Raw genomic sequence first — 17,144 nt, forward strand, 5'->3', positions numbered from 1 at the left:
TCCACCTCAGATACTGCAGCAAAGATTTGGTCGTTACCTAAATCAAAGTAAAATCTGAGAGTAAAGTTATTCCAGAAAAAAGGAGCATCCAGACTTTCCATGGAGAATAATTTTTCTCTTATCATTCTCTTCTTTGCAAGACAATGCTTGCCATCTTGCTTTGTCCCCTACTTGAAAAGCTATTCCCTAGGAAGGGGCGTGGCAGCATGAGTCCTCTCAGGATGTGAAACGTTTGGGACATCAGGGGGCATGCTAGCGTTTTTCAAGGAACACATGTGGCCTGGTCTTCAAATTGCTACTGTGTCTGAAACAAAATGTCAGCTGGTGTCAGATCTGAATTGTTAAGGTCTAAATAACAGGGTCATTTTATGGAACCACTATGTGGGTTAGAACACAGGGTGTGACCCTTGGTTTACCATTGTACCTCCCAGCCTTGGCATGGTGCCGAGCACAAAATAGGGGCTGGTGTCTTGAATGAATGAAGCCATTTCTGCAGGTCTTTCCAAACTACATTTCAGTGCATTACACTTCTTGTTGTTCTTTTTATTTCCACTTTTTTTTTCTTGATAACTGATTTTTTTTTTTTTTTTAAGTTTTTGGCCATACTTTGCCGCATGTGGGATCTTATTCCCCAACCAGGGATAGAACTCAGGCCTCCTGCAGTGCAAGCATGGAGACTTAACTACTGTCTGGCCAGGGAAGTCCCTGCACTTCTGTTTTTAAATCAGAGGCCTCTTAAATTCAGTCTCTTAAGGATATGCCACGATATTAACTACCCTGGAATCTTTCGCTTATTTTAAATACCAATGTCTTCCCCATTTCAGATACCAATTTATATTCTGCCAGCTCCACTGAAAGTTTCATATGTTCCCCTCCTGTGGCCCATCTCTTCTGTCTTGAAAAATTACCTAATTAACTGAGTAGGAACCCTAATTGGCCAGTCTCTTTAGATCTGTGGTAGTTACTTTTTAAGATGATCAAATCAAAGCATTCTAATTGAGAAAATGTAAAAAATATAGAAAATCTTGATGAAGAGGACATCACCCATGAACTTAACCACCCAAAGACAACCTCTCTGGACATTCATCAAATAGGTAGACTTAACCATGAACCTGGGGAAACCAAGGTTCAGGCCCCTATAAATCAATAATTTACTTTCATAGTGAATTTTTTGTTTCTAACTTTGTAGTCTTATTCTTAAGGAGTCGAAATTGTCATAAGCTTCAGGCCCCACAAAACTTGGGTCCATCACTGCCATTAGGTGATTAATTGATTTTTTAAAAAATCTGGTTCCTTTCTGTTTCATAATACAACTTTTTTTCTCATTGCCATTTTCACTTAGAATTCCTTTTAATAACAGGATAGTGTTACAGTGAGTGGATGTGTAGTAGATGAATTGATTTATTAAGTGAATCCTGAATCCTCTAATGTTGAAATCCACTCCCCTCCCACCCCTGCCCTGTTATTCTTATAAACGATGCTTTATTGAGCATCCTGGTAAATACATCTTTGTGCATAACGTGTAGAAGTGGCTCAAACCATATTTATATTTGGGGGGCTCTTGATGCATACTGACAAATAGCTCTTTGGAGAAGTAGCATCAACTTACTTTCCAAACAGTGGTATGTGAGAAAACTCGCTTTCTCATCTCCTGTCAGCGATATTTATTGTATTGTGAAAACCTTTGCTGGGATTTCCCTGACGGTCCACTGGTTACGTATCCACCTTGCAATGCAGGGGACACAGGTTTGAAACCTGGTCGGAGAACTAAGATCCCACATGCCTCAGGGCAACTAAGCCTGTGCTACAACTGCTGAGCCCAAGCGCAGCAGCTAGAGAGGCTGCCTGCAGCAAAGAGAGATCCCACTTGATGCAGCTAAGACCCAAAGTAGCCAAACTAAATTTTTTGCTAATTTCATGAGGCTATCTTTACTTTAATAATCATATTTTTTCTTATTAAACTGAAAACTGTTAGTTTTCCATCAGAAAGTACTCGTAACAGCTCTTTTTATTTTTAAGGCATTAGCCATTTGCCATTGTTACACTGCACGTATTGATTTGCCTAGTCTTAAATTGAATTTGGAGAAACTGAGGTATTTAGGTCATTTGGAATTGTCACCATTATCTGGCTGTGAAAAATGCTATTTAGGGGAGACTGTAGAAGGCATTCCAGAAGGCAGGCACACATCAAATTAAGTTGGCCACGTTACAGGGAGAATTCAATTCATTTCAACTAAACGATGTTTGAGCAGCTACTATACACCTAATATTTTACTATATATTACCCTCTGATGAATACAGCTAATTGTAATGCAAAATTAAAAGCCATGCTTGCAATTTCAGTAAGACGTATTTGAGAAAAATTCTTAAATAGTTAATGGAAAAGTGCTGGAGGAGTGTTTGGGAAAGTGACTCAGAGGTAGTGTGTGTGCCAAGCAAAGAAGTGGTGAGAAAGTCCTCCAAGCAGATGGCCCAGTGTGGAGAGTGGACGTGCTTGATAAGGTCACAGAGCAGCAGACTGGCCAACACAACCGTGATGCCCTAGGAATGGAGCATCGTTTGGGGTTAATGGGTAAGAAGAGAAGGTTGAGATCTCTTTTAGTTGGTTTGGGGTGCTGTCACAAATTACCCAAGACAGAGTATCTTAAACAACAATGTATTTTCCACTGTTGCAGAGACTGGGACGTTCAAGGTCAGTGTCTGGGGAGGACCCACTTCCTGGTTTGCAGATTGCTATAATCTCACTGTATTCCCACAAACCAGAGAGCAGAGATAGAAAAGAAGCTCTCCCATGTCTCTTCTTCTAAGGGTGCTATTCCCATGACGGGGTGTGGGGGGTAGCACCCTCATGACCTAATCACCTCCCAGAAGCACCACCTCCACATACTATCACCATAAGAATTAAGGTTTTAACATGCATTTTGGAGGAACACAAATACTCAGTTCATAGCGTGGTCACACAGTGCAAACCCTTACATCCTATATGAAGATAAAGAACATTTTAGAAGCTATCCCAAACTCTGGAACGGATTCTGAGATTCAGAAGATTATGGCAGTGTGTGACACCACGTGACCTGCCAAGTGCCTTTCGTTTTTTACAACATGTCACCAAAAGCTGTTGGTGACAAATAGGCTTCCCCTTTGTAGAGCCGTTGAGATGGAAGAACCCTTGAGGCTTCTCAGAAGGTCCACGGATACTGTGGGGTTCCTTTCAGCACTCCTGCGTTAGGGCTCTGGGCCTTCCTCCACTCCCCCTAGCACGTGGATTCTTTCTAACCACGTGTCATCATTTACTTTGGTTGATTTCAAAATAGGAATCTTTTTTCCAAGCTGCCCCCATCATGCTTCCACATCTTCCAGCAGATGGTCAGGCTAAAAGTGTGAGGACAGCTAAGATGGTCCAAAGAGGACAGTTGGAGGAGATGAATGTAGCTTAATGCAAAATTTCAGAGGCTGTGTGCTTCCAGGGAGAGATCGTGGCTTCTGTGGCTTCACCAAATGGATATATAAGCTAGTTAAGCTATTTTACTACCTGTAACTTGAGGCTAGCTACCTGGACCTTCCAAGCTTCCTTTTCCCTTTCTGTGAAATGGGGGCATCACACCAATCTCCTCAGAGATGCTGATTCCATGAAATTACACGGGTACTGTTTCTGACACAGAGCAGACATCCTATAAATAAATGTATTTCCCCGGTCCTCTTTCCTTCTTCATAAAAAGGGAACTTCTCATCCAAAGTCCTTCAGACTTCCTCTAAATCTGGAGCAGCCAGCCCTCACTCAGAGGGAGGGCAGAATGCCAGGGCTTGCTGAATCCCACCACCGTGCCAACAAAACGCCACCATAGATTAAGAGAGTTCCTTCTTAGTTTAAGCGTTTCTAAATACCTTTCCTGAACTGAGAAGGCAGGCTGAACCAAGTGTAAAAAGACTGCTCTCCTCTGTTCATAAAGGCATCTTTTCCATCTTCTCCGGATTTTCATGATCTGTAACTGGACTTGTGTACCCAGCTGGCAGCCACACTAGCCAGACCCTGAGGTAACCATAGTTCAGGCCCAATTTTTTTTTTCTTTTCCCTCAGAGCAGCCTGCAAATTCTATTTCAAGCACACACACGTACAGAATGCAGATGTGGGAATGAAAACCAGGCTCTTCTGGGGGGAATGAGGCTGTGATATCTGACTGTAGGGAGGCCACAAGTGGTCCTTGAACAGGGGCCCCGCCCAGGCATGGTTGAGGCCCAGACCTCAAACGTGGTTCTGGCCTTCGGATATGACATTAGCAATCACATGGAGAGTCACCGCATCTCCTGTTTGGGGCAGAGACGTTGCACAATCTATGGTCAGACAGGCTTGAAAGAGTTTTTCTGTACTCTGCAAAATGTGTAGCAGTGTGGAAGTTCTGGAAAACTAACTCCTTGAAGAAGCTGAGGATCAAAACAGTGATGGAGAAGAGAAAGTGAGCTGCTTATGCTTGTGTGAAAGGACTACTCTGATCAAGGAGATGGACACTTCAGAATGTGGTTCTCGTGTGTGTCCAAATCAGGAACGAGATTCCTACATCATGCAGCAAAAGCTCTTACAGCCCGAACAGATCCCAAATGAACATTCCTTTTGGATGACCAATATTAATAAACCATTCATTCATTCAACAAATACATATTAAGAACCTACTACATCACAAGTTGTATCACAAGTCCTAAGGATACCAAGGCAAACAACAACAACAAAAAACATCTTAAAAAGAATCCCTGGGACTTCCCAGGTGGTTCAGTGGTTAAGACTCTGTGCTTCCAATGCAGGGGGCCCAAGTTCAATCCCTGGTTGGGGAACTAACATCCCACATGCTGCCCAGCTTGACCAACAAAACCCCCAAAACCTGTTTTTAAAAATGCAATTAAAACAAAAAATCCCTGGTGGGAATTCCCCTGGTGGTCCAGTGGTTGGGACTCTGCACTTTCATTGCCGAGGATGCAGATTCAATCCTTGGTCATGGAGCTAAGATCTTGTAAGTTGTGCAGAACGGCCAATAAGTAAATAAACAAATAAAAAGAAGACCAGAGGAATTATTTTTTAAAAAATCCCTAGTTTCATGAAGCTTCTATTTTATTAAAAAAAAATCCTGGACTTCCCTGCTAGTACAGTGAAGAAAAATCCACTTGCCAATGCCGGGTACACGGGTTCCATTCCTGGTCTGGGAAGATCCCACATGCCACGGAGCAACTAAGCTCGTGTGCCTCAATTACTGAACCTCGTGTCCTTAGAGCCCATGCTTCAAAACTAGAGAAGCCACTGTAATGAGAAGCCTACCTACCTCAACTAAAGAGTAGCCCCCACTCGCCTCAACCAGATAAACCTCAGGCACAGCAGTGAAGACCCAGCACAGCCAAAAATTAACAACAAAAAAATCCCCAGCCCCATGAAGCTTCCATTTTGACAATAAACACTAGTAATTGTGAATATATGGATTAGAGTAAATAGTGAAAAACTCTCAGGAACAGAAATGAAACAGGAGTTGCAGGTATGAAATATGAAGCAGAAAGGGTGCTGAAATTTTGGAGTAGGTGGTGAGGGAAGGCATGGCTGGGAAGCTGACTTGAATGAAAGACCCGATTAATGGTTTGGATAAATATAGACCTAGATAGAAAATATTTCTCCCAGATTTTTGAGACCATTTCTCCATTGTCTTTGGTTTCTGGGCTGCTGTTGAGAAAGCGAATGCCCTTCTGACTCCTGCTTTTTCCTTTGTGACTTTGCTTCCCGCCCCCTGGGAACTTGTAGGAACCTCTGTTTTTCCCCTGCCATCTGGAATGTCTCAGTGCCAAGCCTGATTGCCTTTAGCATTTCACGAACCTTTTTTTTTGGCCATGCCTTGCAGCATACAGGATCTTAGTTCCTTGACCAGGAATCGAACCCATGCCCCTCTTTATCAGAAGCTCCGAGTCTTAACCACAGGACCACCGGGGAAGTCCCTCCCTCATGAACCTGTTCAGTCTCCAACTTCATGTCTTCAGTTTGGGGAGACAAAAAAAATTCTTATAATACCTTTGAAAAATTGCTCTGTATTTTTGACCTCCTTACCCAAGTCCCCATTATTAGGAATTGAGAGGCTCTGAGGTAATTCTCTCTCTTTTTTTAATTGGTTCTCACCCTTTTCCCATCCCTTAGTCTTTTTTGGTGCCCTTTTTGAGATTTCGTCAACTTTTTCTTCTCCACTGAATTTGTCGTTTCTGTTCTCATGGTTCCCAGAGCTCGTTCTTGCTCTCCAAATGTTCCCCCTTTCTCAGACTGTCTCATCGCTTCTAAGTTTCTGTTTTCTGTTTGTTTCTAACATGAAAGAGGCTTTATGAAATGTCTGGTAATCCTTGCTGGTCTGTTCATGCATAAGCAAAGCATAGTTGTACTCACTGGAAGCTCTTGTATGTGGCCTGGGCTGCTTTGTGATGGGATGACCAGACAGAATCAGAATCTTACCCTCAAAACTCTGTTGGTCTCCTCTCAGAGGACAGTCAGCTTTCCTCCAGGGCTTCCTCCAGTTTCCTGACAGAGATGTCAGCCCTTTGCCCAGAATTCAGACAGAGGGGACCTCACACACCTTCCCCTATGTCTGGTGAGCCAGAATCCAGTCCACTGGCTCCTCCTCTTTCAGTTTGTGCTGTGGATTTGTGGAGTTGCTTGGCTGAATGGGATGGAAAGGTGATGGGGAAACTTGTTGCTGTTGTAGTATAGTCGCTAAGTTGTGTCCGACTCTCTGCAACCCCGTGGAGTATAGCCCGCCAGACTCTTCTGTCCATGGAATTTCCCAGGCAAGAATACTGGAGGGGGTTGCCATTTCCTTCTCCAGGGGATCTTCCCGACTCAGGGATCAAACCTGCGTCTCTTGCATTAGCAGGAGGATTCTTTACTGCTAAGCCACTAGGAGAGCCGCCCAGGGAAAGTGTACCATTGAAAAGTTTCAGTCAGCCCTCATGCTTTCCAGGCACTCTGCATTCCTACCTTCAGGAGGATCTGGTGCCTCATTTCCTGAGCTTCTCCAAGCCCTGCAATTAAGCAGAATTCTGTGTCTGAAGACCTAGGTGTCAGTTTTCCATGGTCCGCTATTGTTTCCTCTCTCACCCCCTTAATTCTTTGATTTATGCTTTCTTAATTCTTCATTGTCATCTGAATGGAATGTCAGAAGGAGACAGAAATATATCAGTTGCATGAGCTGTTGTATTTAACCACAAGTCATAGTCTCTTTTCTTTTGAGTCTCTCCTGCCAACGACTACGCCAGTGGTAGTGGGAGAGGGCCTCAGTAGATTCTCACAGGAAGTGGGATTCAAGTTCAACATCGGGATCTTCCCTCCCCCGCCTCAAGTCACCTGTCTCTGAATAACAAGCGACCCTAAACATAATGACGGAAAACAACCACAATTACGTATTTGCTCGTGATTCTGCCACTTGGGCAGGCTTTCCAGGGAGGGTCTTGTTTCTGTTCCACATTGGCTGGCACGGCTCTCCTGAGGCCCAGGGTTCCCTCCTCAAGTTGGCGCACCCACATAACTGGCCGGTGGTCCTGGCTGGAGAATGGTGCCTGGTGGGGGGCATCAGTCAGGGCTTCCAGTTTTTTCTTCATGTGGCCTCCCAGCGTGGTTCAGTTAGACTCCCCAGAAGTTTGGTTCTGAGAGGATTCAGACAAGACCACGCTCAACAAGAAGACAAGCTCCCACATGCAAACATGTGCCGAGCCTCCGTTTTGCATCACATTTGCTGGCGTCTCATTGGCCAAAGCGAGTCACGTGGCCAAACCTAGCCTCCAGGAGGAGGGGGCTACGCTCCACAGGGGCTTGATGGCTGGGAGGCATGGTTCACAGGAGCCACATGCCCCCTGGAACTCTAAGATGCTATCATCCTGTGCTTGTGTTGATGTAACTGATTTTTTTCCATTTTCTTTCTGATACATTAGGACACCAGACTCATGTAAATATTTTCTTTTGGTAGAAACATTCAATATGTAGTAGAGCCCCAGAAATACTGTAGCATTTCCACTTCAAGCACATTTCTGGATGGACTATAAAGACTTAAACTAGGGACTCCCCTGGTGGTCCAGTGGTTAAGACTTCATCTTTCAATGCAGGGGGTGTGGGTTTGATCCATGGTCCGGAAGCTAAGATCCCACATGCCTGGAGGACAAAAAACCAACACATAAAACAGAAGTAATATTGTAACAAATTCAATAAAGACTGTAAAATAGGTCCACTTCAAAATAAATCTTAAAAAGACTTTATGTCACTGGCCTGTTGCTATCATGATTGTGTCCCTCGTTAAAGACTTGGGGGGAAAAAATTCACCCAATGGGGTCAGATTCCTAAATACACCTTTCAAGGGAATTAAATATTGTGTTTTGCTTTAGGCTACCAAGGGTTAGCTTCTTGTCCTTTGGTTTTTAAAATAGTTAAAAAGGAGCCTCTGTAACACCTGCCTTGACTCTAAAGAATAAGGTATTTACATCATAACCAGAGAGTGTGTTTCTTGAAAATTCCAAGGTCACGTCTCTTGTGATGTGCTTTTTTGCAAGCGCATCTGGCACATTCCTGCCTGCGGTCGGATGGAAGTGGCTTAGCTTGTGCTGTGTGTCGTGTGAGTCTTGAGCTGTGGCTGATAACTGTGTCCATCTTGTGTGCAGGGGTTCTTTATCTCCAGTACGGAGATGAAACCAAGCAGCTCAGGATGCCGAACGAGATTACAAGTGCAGACACAATCCGTGCTCTCTTCGTAAGTGCCTTTCCACAGCAGCTCACCATGAAAATGCTGGAGTCGCCCAGTGTCGCCATTTACATCAAAGACGAAAGCAGAAATGTCTATTACGAACTGAATGATGTCAGGTAAGCGGTGACGTCATATGTGTCCACCATCTCACACTGACAATTGCTACCAAGTCCCCATCTCTCCGTGTCCCAGTGGAGACAGCACGGCTGTTGTCTTAATGAGCAGGTTTACCTTATCCAGGTGTGAATCCACTATCTGGTTTTCTAGAATTCATTGACAAAGTTTGGTTTACAGGGGTGAAGACAGACTTCTCCCACACAGATCTTTGCAGGTTACATCTGAAAAGAATGGAAAAACTGAGCCAGTCCACTGTTTATCCTAAGAGTTAGGGAAGCCATGGCCCAGGAAGATCATATGAGTAGTAGAAGGTTATACCTACAGGTGGAACTTAACCAACTCCTTTTCAAGGGCTCTTGTTCTCATACACGGAGGCTGTGGATATTTTAGGTAAGGATCCCACTGGGCCATAAATTACATGAATGAGTTAGAATAAAAGCAGTGAACGCAATGCTATTGTCCACAAGAAAGGAGGCCAAGAAGCAGTCTCCTTTGCCTGTTTTTTAAATAGTTGGCCTTTGCCAAAAGATCTCACTTTCCATGGGGCCTTTCTCCAGGGCTTTTAGTATAATAGTGAAAAGTGAAAGTGTTAGTCTGTCAGTCACGCCCAGCTCTTTGTGAGCCCCATGGACTCTGGACCACCAGGCTCCTCTGTCCATGGAATTTTCCAGGCAAGAATACTGGAATGGGTAGCCATTCTCTTCTCCAGGAGATCTTCCCAAACCCAGGGATTGAACCTGGGTCTCTTGCATTGCAGGCAGATTCTTTACCCTCTGAGCCACCAGAGAAGTCCACTCCTAATATAATAAGATGTACTTTAAAAGGAGGCTAAAGGGATTCCTACTGTGGCCAGTGGCACAGAAAGGGAAGCACTTTATCAATGCCAATAATTATGTCATGAAAAGAAGGGACCATCTGAGCCCTTCTTGCCAAACAAGCCTGAGAAACATGACTGAAATCAACCCAAACGAGCTGTCGCTGGTTACCATTAAACATTTTAGAGCTGAGAAAAAGATTGAGGGATTCATCCAGCCCTTTCATTTGATGGGACCAGAAACTCAGATGCTTAAGAGTTAAGACGTATTCAAGATCATGCAGCCGATTAATGTCTAAGACCAGCCCCAAACCTGACTGTCCACATTCTTGACCAGAAATTGTTTATTCCCTCAGAATGTTCTCCTCTCAACTCATCTGGGCCCCAAGTCGGTTTCTCTGGGTCCCTTCCCTGTGGGGATAGCAGACTGTCCTGTTTCTTCATCATGGAATTAATAAGAACTACTTTTTAAAAATATGCCTATGGTGCATAATAAATTTCTAACAGTGATCAGAAAAGACATATTTAGGCTTGTACAAAGGTGTGTGAGTAATTTAGAGCTTTCAACGTTTGACACATGCCCCTAAGGTATAAGTGTTATGTCTGTTGCCCAGCCTTTCTGTTTTTTAAAACATGTTTAAATATTCATGGGTATCAGGAAATTCATGTTTGTTTTTTGACATAAATTATTAATCAAGCTGCCATCAAAAAATATCCTTAATGTACAAAGCACGAACTTAACCATGAAGTAATCACACAATATTTAGAGAGTATATTTGCAGTGTATACTCCAGTATACTGAAGTTCCAATACTTTGGCCACCTGATGCAAAGAACTGATCGTTGGAAAAGACCCTGATGCTGGGAAAGATTGAAGGCGGGAGGAGAAGGGGACGACACAGGGTGGGATGGTTGGATGGCATCACCAACTCAATGGACATGAGTTTGAGTAAGCTCTGGGAGTTGATGGTGGACAGGGAAGCCTGGCGTGCTGCAGTCCATGGGGTCACAAAGACTTGGACACGATTGAGTGACTGAACTGAACTGATACTTGCAATGAGATAATCTCATGTAGTTGTTTTTTTTTTTTTAACATAGGTGTGCTGCTTTAAAACCATATTCTTGAATTTTTGCAGTTCGAGAAATTGAGGGGAAGGGTAATAATATGAATATGAATATGAATATGAAGGGTAGGGTAATAATATGAATATAATATGAATATGAAGGGTAATAACATGAAACTACACAAAGCCACTTTTGATTGTGGAGTTCAAGGCTGATGAAATTATTGTAAACAGTTGGACCCCACTGTCTTGCAGCTCATGCAAGAATTTTTATAGTATGAGTCATGATTTCCTAGAGATGAGTTTCTTTCCCAAGCCTCAAAGTATGACTACTAAGACTTTCTGCACATTCTTTGGGGGTATTGTGATGTAGTCACAAAAAGAGAAATGGGAGGGAAGACAAAGAGGAAAAGGTCCCCCAAAACTTCCAAACTGAAATGGTCCTTCTTGATATAAATTCAGTTGATAAAGCAGCACTTGAAAGAAGTGATCACTTTAAATGTTAATAATTTCAGTTTGTTTCTATCTGCAAAAGTGATGTTCTCATTGATTCTTAGGCTGCAGTACTGATAGCCTGATGTTAAAAAAATCTCATTGAAAATGTGTAAGGGGAACGTCATTGGTTTATAAATTTGTCTATAATTTTACTTTTCACAGTTTTGATTTACATATGAAAATGGATCTAAAAATATTTAAGTGGACCTAAAAATATTTAAATGTCTTTATTTGGTGATGAATATACTATTTAGGCAAGATGTATGTCCTTTCAAAGAATTATTATTCTTTGCTTTTTTTGCATAAAATCCCTCCAGTATATTTTATTTGAATGGTAGAATAAATTTTCACTATCAGCATTAAATAGAACCTTGCCTGCCCCCTCTCCCAGCAAGGAAAAAAAAAATGTAGCGTGTAGATTTTACCTGAAGACACTGGCTTTAATATTCTAAACCCAGAGACAAATTTCATTCATGCCCAGTATTTTTGAAGTGAGGGTATATTTGTTAAACATTTGGAGCTTTCATCATGGTGTTGAGTTGTCCATATTTTCCTTGGGGAAATGCTACCGAGAGTTTAGGTTGAAATTCTGTGTTGTAAATGTTGCCATGGCAAACGCAAGCTGGCCCTTTTCTGTTGGTTCATCTTGGATGAACATGTTTCTAAATTAATCATAAACCAACCTCCTGTGTTTTAAATACCTTCAGAACCACATGAAGTTGTTTTTTTTTTTTTTTTTTCCTCATGGCTTAAGTAAGGTTTTCATTTTCTTCACATTGTCACTTGGGACTTTGACCCCCCATCCACAGGATGAGTTCCTGCACTGAATCCCCACACCCTTTCCTTCTGCGAACTCTTCCCTTCCTAGTCACTCAGTCTTTTCTAGTAACAAGGACCACACGCCTCCCCTTAAGCAGACTTCTAAGGAGTTGCTTGAAATGTGGAGCGATGGTACAAGCTGGGGCTAGTCACCGCTTCAAAGCAAACACTGACAGATATTTGACGGAAGGAAGCAAGACTAGTCCAAGGATCCTCCAGTTCATTGAAAACAAAACACAAGCCAATCATCCCAGTGATTGCGATCGGCCCACAATACGTGTGGCTGCACCTGGAGGAAAGGAATGTGTCTTCCTGCACCAGATTCCCTGAGCTCACCATGCCAGCCCTGGCAGGCATCACAGTGTAGACAGGGCTGAACATGCCTGGGGGGGCCTCTTCTGCTGATGAAAACTGAAGATGGAGGGCAAAGGACGTCGTAGATATTCATAAGCCCCTAAATAGTTTTAAGGTAGGCTGTTAGCGAGATGTGGTTCTGTCCTTTGCTGCAGTCTGATTGACTCTAGAGTTTCTAAATGTTGGATTCCAAGGGAGAGACAAACCAGTGGAAGAATTTATCCACTGCTTTTTCTGGAATTCAACTTGTATGTAGAACAGTATTTTTTTTTAATCCATTATGGAAGGGGAAAAAAATCATAAAGATACTAGTTTTGATCTTTGTGGTACTTTTTTTCTGGACCGCAAATACCTTTTCTTTCCCTGGCTATAGGTGTTCGGAGGAAAAAAGCATTTTTTGTTTGCAACCATTCATGAGATAAGCAGAAAACCAGGTGTCTGGGCAAAGTAAACAATTAAATATTTAAATATTAACCAAGTCCCTTTGAACAGATTGTAAATATGGGAGCTTTATTGTTTCATGAAGTGTTAGCTTTCCTCACTCAGAATCTTGAAAGAAGGTTTATGCTACCCGATATTTATGGGTGGAGAGCTACGGAGAAAGAGTAATATTTTCCTGAGGAATAGGGGGAAAAAAGGAAAGAAAAGCTGAAGTCATTTTTCTCCTTTGCCTTATTTGTCTTTGCCTATTTTTACGGTAAAAGAACTTTTTGTCTGGTTGATTGCACACAACGGCTGGATTGTCTGTAGATATCTTTCACCTGATTCTTATGAGCAGATGAGGAGGAAATGGCCATAAGAAGCCTCCTTTCGTCTGCCATAGCTATCGATGTTTTTGATTCCAGGAATATTCAGGACAGATCCCTTCTCAAAGTGTACAACAAGGATCCTGCCCACGCATTCAACCACACGCCGAAAACTGTGAACGGAGAGATGAGGGTGAGTGTTCCTGTTCTATTTTTACTTTAATTCTATGGGTCGAGCCATCATCCCGCCTCTGGCATGTGGTCCTGGTGTGATCACACTGAAACACCAGGTATGGGGGGTTCTTAACTGCTCTTTTTCTTGTCTAGTGACATTGTTTGTTGGTAGAGAAGTCAGATTCCCTCATTATTTGGAGTAAGAGAATTGAGACAGGGCTTGACACATCCTAATTCATCTCTAAGCATGGAATTTAGTTATGCCCTCACTCCATAGGGGTCCTGAAGATCTGTATGTGAAAGGGTTCTTGGTCTGTAATAAATTGACTGACTCGGAGGATCTCTTGCTATTTTTTTCCCTCCATTTAAAGCAAAACTGACAGCAAAACCTGTGCACAACTGCATGTAGAATCTGTTATCTTTCTAGCAGCTATTCCAAGTCCCAGCATTCTAATTATTGAATAAATTCTTCACTTTCTAATTCAGGACTGTTTGCTGTTACAACAGCAGATAGTGTTAAATATTATCAAATGCCACCTGCATGGTGTTGAGGGCAAAGTACAAAAATCTGCATGTTTTGTGAGCTAAAATTCTCTAGATTTAGAGCATTATAGAAGATTATCCAAACATTCAGAGCACACAGGCATGTTTTGAAGAATAAAGCACAGGGAAACCAAAAAGGCAGATTGTAAAATCGCACTAATGCAAGTCCATTTGAATGGGATTGCATCTCTGGCAGTAATGCTCGTGCTACCTTCCTCTGCAGTAAAAATGGGCAGGAAAAAAAGATTCGCTTCTCCAGAGGCACCTCCACCTCCCCACCCCCAAATTTAGAGCATGCCTCGACAATTTTCTATCATCCTTTCTAACAGTTAGCACTGGATGCTGGAGTTTAACTAGAAAAAAAAAGTAAATGATTAGGTTTTATTGCCAAAGAAACCCAGGCTCTGCCTGTCCTAGAATTGCAGGAGGTTTCTTGAAGGACTCTGCTTCCTGACAGTGAGTATTAGTTTGTGTTTTGCTGCTGTACCAAATTATTACATATTCACTGGCTTAATGTGACACAGATTTACTGTCTTACAATTCTAGAAGTCAGAAGTCCAATATGACTTCAGTGAACTAATAAAATTAAGGGATTGTTGGCATTCCTTTCCAGAAACTCTCTTTTTCCCAGCTCCTAGAGGCCACCCCATTCCTTGGCTTGCAGCCTTCTTCATCTTTAAACCCACGCAAGTAACATCTTTCTGACCTGGCTTCCCTCATCACACCCCAACCCTCCCTCTTCCACTGTTAAGGACACTTGTGATTACACTGGGCCCAGTTCTCCTTATGTTAGAGTCAGCTGACCGGGCACCTTCATCCCCTCTCCCGTGTAGTCACGGGCTCTGGAGACTTGGATGGAGATATCTTTGTTCTGCCCACCACACAGGGTCTGTGAGTTGAGGACCAAGAGGTCAGGAGGTGCAATAGAAAGTGCTGGGAGAATCTCCACGTGGTTCTGGACTGCAAGCTGAGTGATGACATTGTAAGATTGGAGCCTACACACTTTTTGAGGAAGAGGCCTCTTGTGTTCTCCACGGCTGCTTTTTTTATGTCAGAAATGACATGTGATTTGAAGGGGAGGCTGAGCTGCTACTGCAGAAAAGCTTGGATTTGGAAGCTTATTTTTAGTCAGTTACACTTTCCATGTAAACCAGCTCCACGTGAAGACAGATGGAGTCATGCTCATCACGAAGTATGCGCCGAATACGATGCTTCTCTTTGCTTTTCATGACCTCATTCATCTCTTGCTAAAGCAACATTCTTAAGAGTCTTTGCTCCTTGGAGATCCTTATTTTTTGATCTGTCTAGCCTTCAGACTAGAGTTTCATGGTGTTCGGAGTTGTGTTTTTGTTACACGGAGCCCACACAGGGGCCCTAGAATTGCCTCTGAAAATCTTGTTTATGGCTGGGGAGGACACCTGTTTTTAACTCTTAAGCAGATGTGGAACCTCCATAAGGACCAGCAGTAAAACATGGAGAAAATCAAATGTTAACCATCTGGACGGAGCCTACGAGGATTCAGAACTTTGACTCTGGGTTTCAGTGGTGTTGCTCTATTTTTACTTTTAGATGAGACCCTTGTGGTCACTTTCCAAGTTGTCCACAGCCTACTTTAGACAGTGCTGTTCTCTGGGAGAGAGTCAAACTGTTCTCCCTGGAGGAGAAGAAACAAATGTTCACCGTCCAACCCACAGAAAAAGCATTCAGGTTTCAGTGAAGACAGCTTAGAAATGAGACAGAGAACATAGTTTTAAAACCAACTCAGCAAAGAAGGGGTGGACACAGTTCAACAAGCTGGTTCTCCTCCAGTGGACTCTCAAAAAAATTCTGTACAGAAAAATTTTCAGTTTTCTCTTTTGTGTCAAAATGGATTTTAAAAATGTATAGTCTCATGGAATAATTGATCAGCAAATATAACAACATTCTTTCATTTGTCAATGTTATTATTTGGTGAGTCATAAACGTATTAATGAAAAGCCATTTTTAAATATTAAGACTTAAAAAAATTCTTATATTTCTGGAATAAACCACACTTGATCACACACACACACAAAACAAAACCCAACTTGGTGTCATGTCTGCAGTTTGCAACTTGGCCCCTTTTCATGAATTCCAGGAGCTAAAAGACCTGGAATCCCTTCAGCCTCACCTTTTGGCTCTGGGGGTTGGAATTCTCTCTCCTGATGAAGGTGGATGCCATCAAAGGGAAGGAAGCTTTGTTGAGCCCTGCCAGGAACACAGCTGCATAAGCCCACTGCTCGTGGTAAAAAAGAGAAATAGAGAACAGAGCAAGGATCAATGGCTCTAGACTAAACCAAGGGGAGGAGTTTGTTGATAACTGCTCACCTGAGTTGGTTAAACACAGTCCTGTACCTGAGGTTGTTGGTCCATCGCCAGTTTCCCAAGGCAACCTGAGCCAGTCGTCCCAGCTACCCACTTGTTACCAATATGCCTGTATGACTTGGAAAACATTGGTGGGGACCAAGGTCATGGACCTCAGAGCATATGTGGAATAGATGCTTAGTGGAAAAGACATGTGCTATGTTTTTCATTGAGCATCTAGCTGAGCATGTTTATAATTGATTTATCTTTTTAATTGAGGTATAGTTGACATACAATATTGTATTAATTTCAGGTGTACAGCCAAGTGATTCAGTTACTCTTTCAGATTATATTCCACTGTAGGCTATCATAAGATATTGAATATGGGGCTTCCCTGGTGGCTCAGACAGTAAAGAGCCTGCCTGCAATGTGGGAGACCTGGTTTAATCCCTGGGTCTGGAAGATCCCCTGGAGAAGGAAATGGCAACCCACTTCAGTATTCTTGCCTGGAAAAATCGTATGGACAGAGGAGTCTGATGGACTATAGTCCATGGGTCACAAAGAGTTGGACATGACTGAGCAACTAACAACAAATAACTCAATATATTTAAAAAAAAGATATTGAATATAGTTCTCTGTGCTATACAGCATAAATCCTTATTGAATATCTACTTTATGTATAATAGTTTGTATCTGTTAATCCCATACTCCTCTAATTTGTCCCTCCCTCTCTCTCCCCTTTGGTAACCATATGTTTTTTGTTTTTCCTATGTCTGTGAGCCTGTTTCTGTTTTGTATATAGATTCATTTGTGCTATTTTTAGATTCCATGTATCAGTGATATCATATAACATTTGTCTTTCTCTTGACTTCACTAAGCATAATATTCTCTAGGTCCATCCACGTTGCTACAAATGAGAATATTTTATACTTTTTACGGAGGAGTATTTCATG

General features: G+C 42.4%; 1 protein-coding gene across 22 annotated transcripts in view; it reads left to right on the forward strand.

Moving 5' to 3' along the window:
- The window catches only part of KIAA1217 (KIAA1217 ortholog), a 348,846-nt gene that overhangs the window by 214,373 nt on the left and 117,329 nt on the right, over window positions 1-17,144 (forward strand). For all 22 annotated transcript variants that reach the window (XM_055543822.1, XM_055543798.1, XM_055543811.1 and 19 more), the window contains 2 exons: window positions 8,662-8,860; window positions 13,252-13,345. In XM_055543822.1, the coding sequence (XP_055399797.1) occupies window positions 8,662-8,860; window positions 13,252-13,345 (293 nt within the window). The remainder of the gene's footprint in view (window positions 1-8,661; window positions 8,861-13,251; window positions 13,346-17,144) is intronic.

The sequence above is a fragment of the Bubalus kerabau genome, chromosome 13, assembly GCF_029407905.1.
Source record: "Bubalus kerabau isolate K-KA32 ecotype Philippines breed swamp buffalo chromosome 13, PCC_UOA_SB_1v2, whole genome shotgun sequence".
NCBI classification, from domain to species: Eukaryota; Metazoa; Chordata; class Mammalia; order Artiodactyla; family Bovidae; genus Bubalus; species Bubalus kerabau.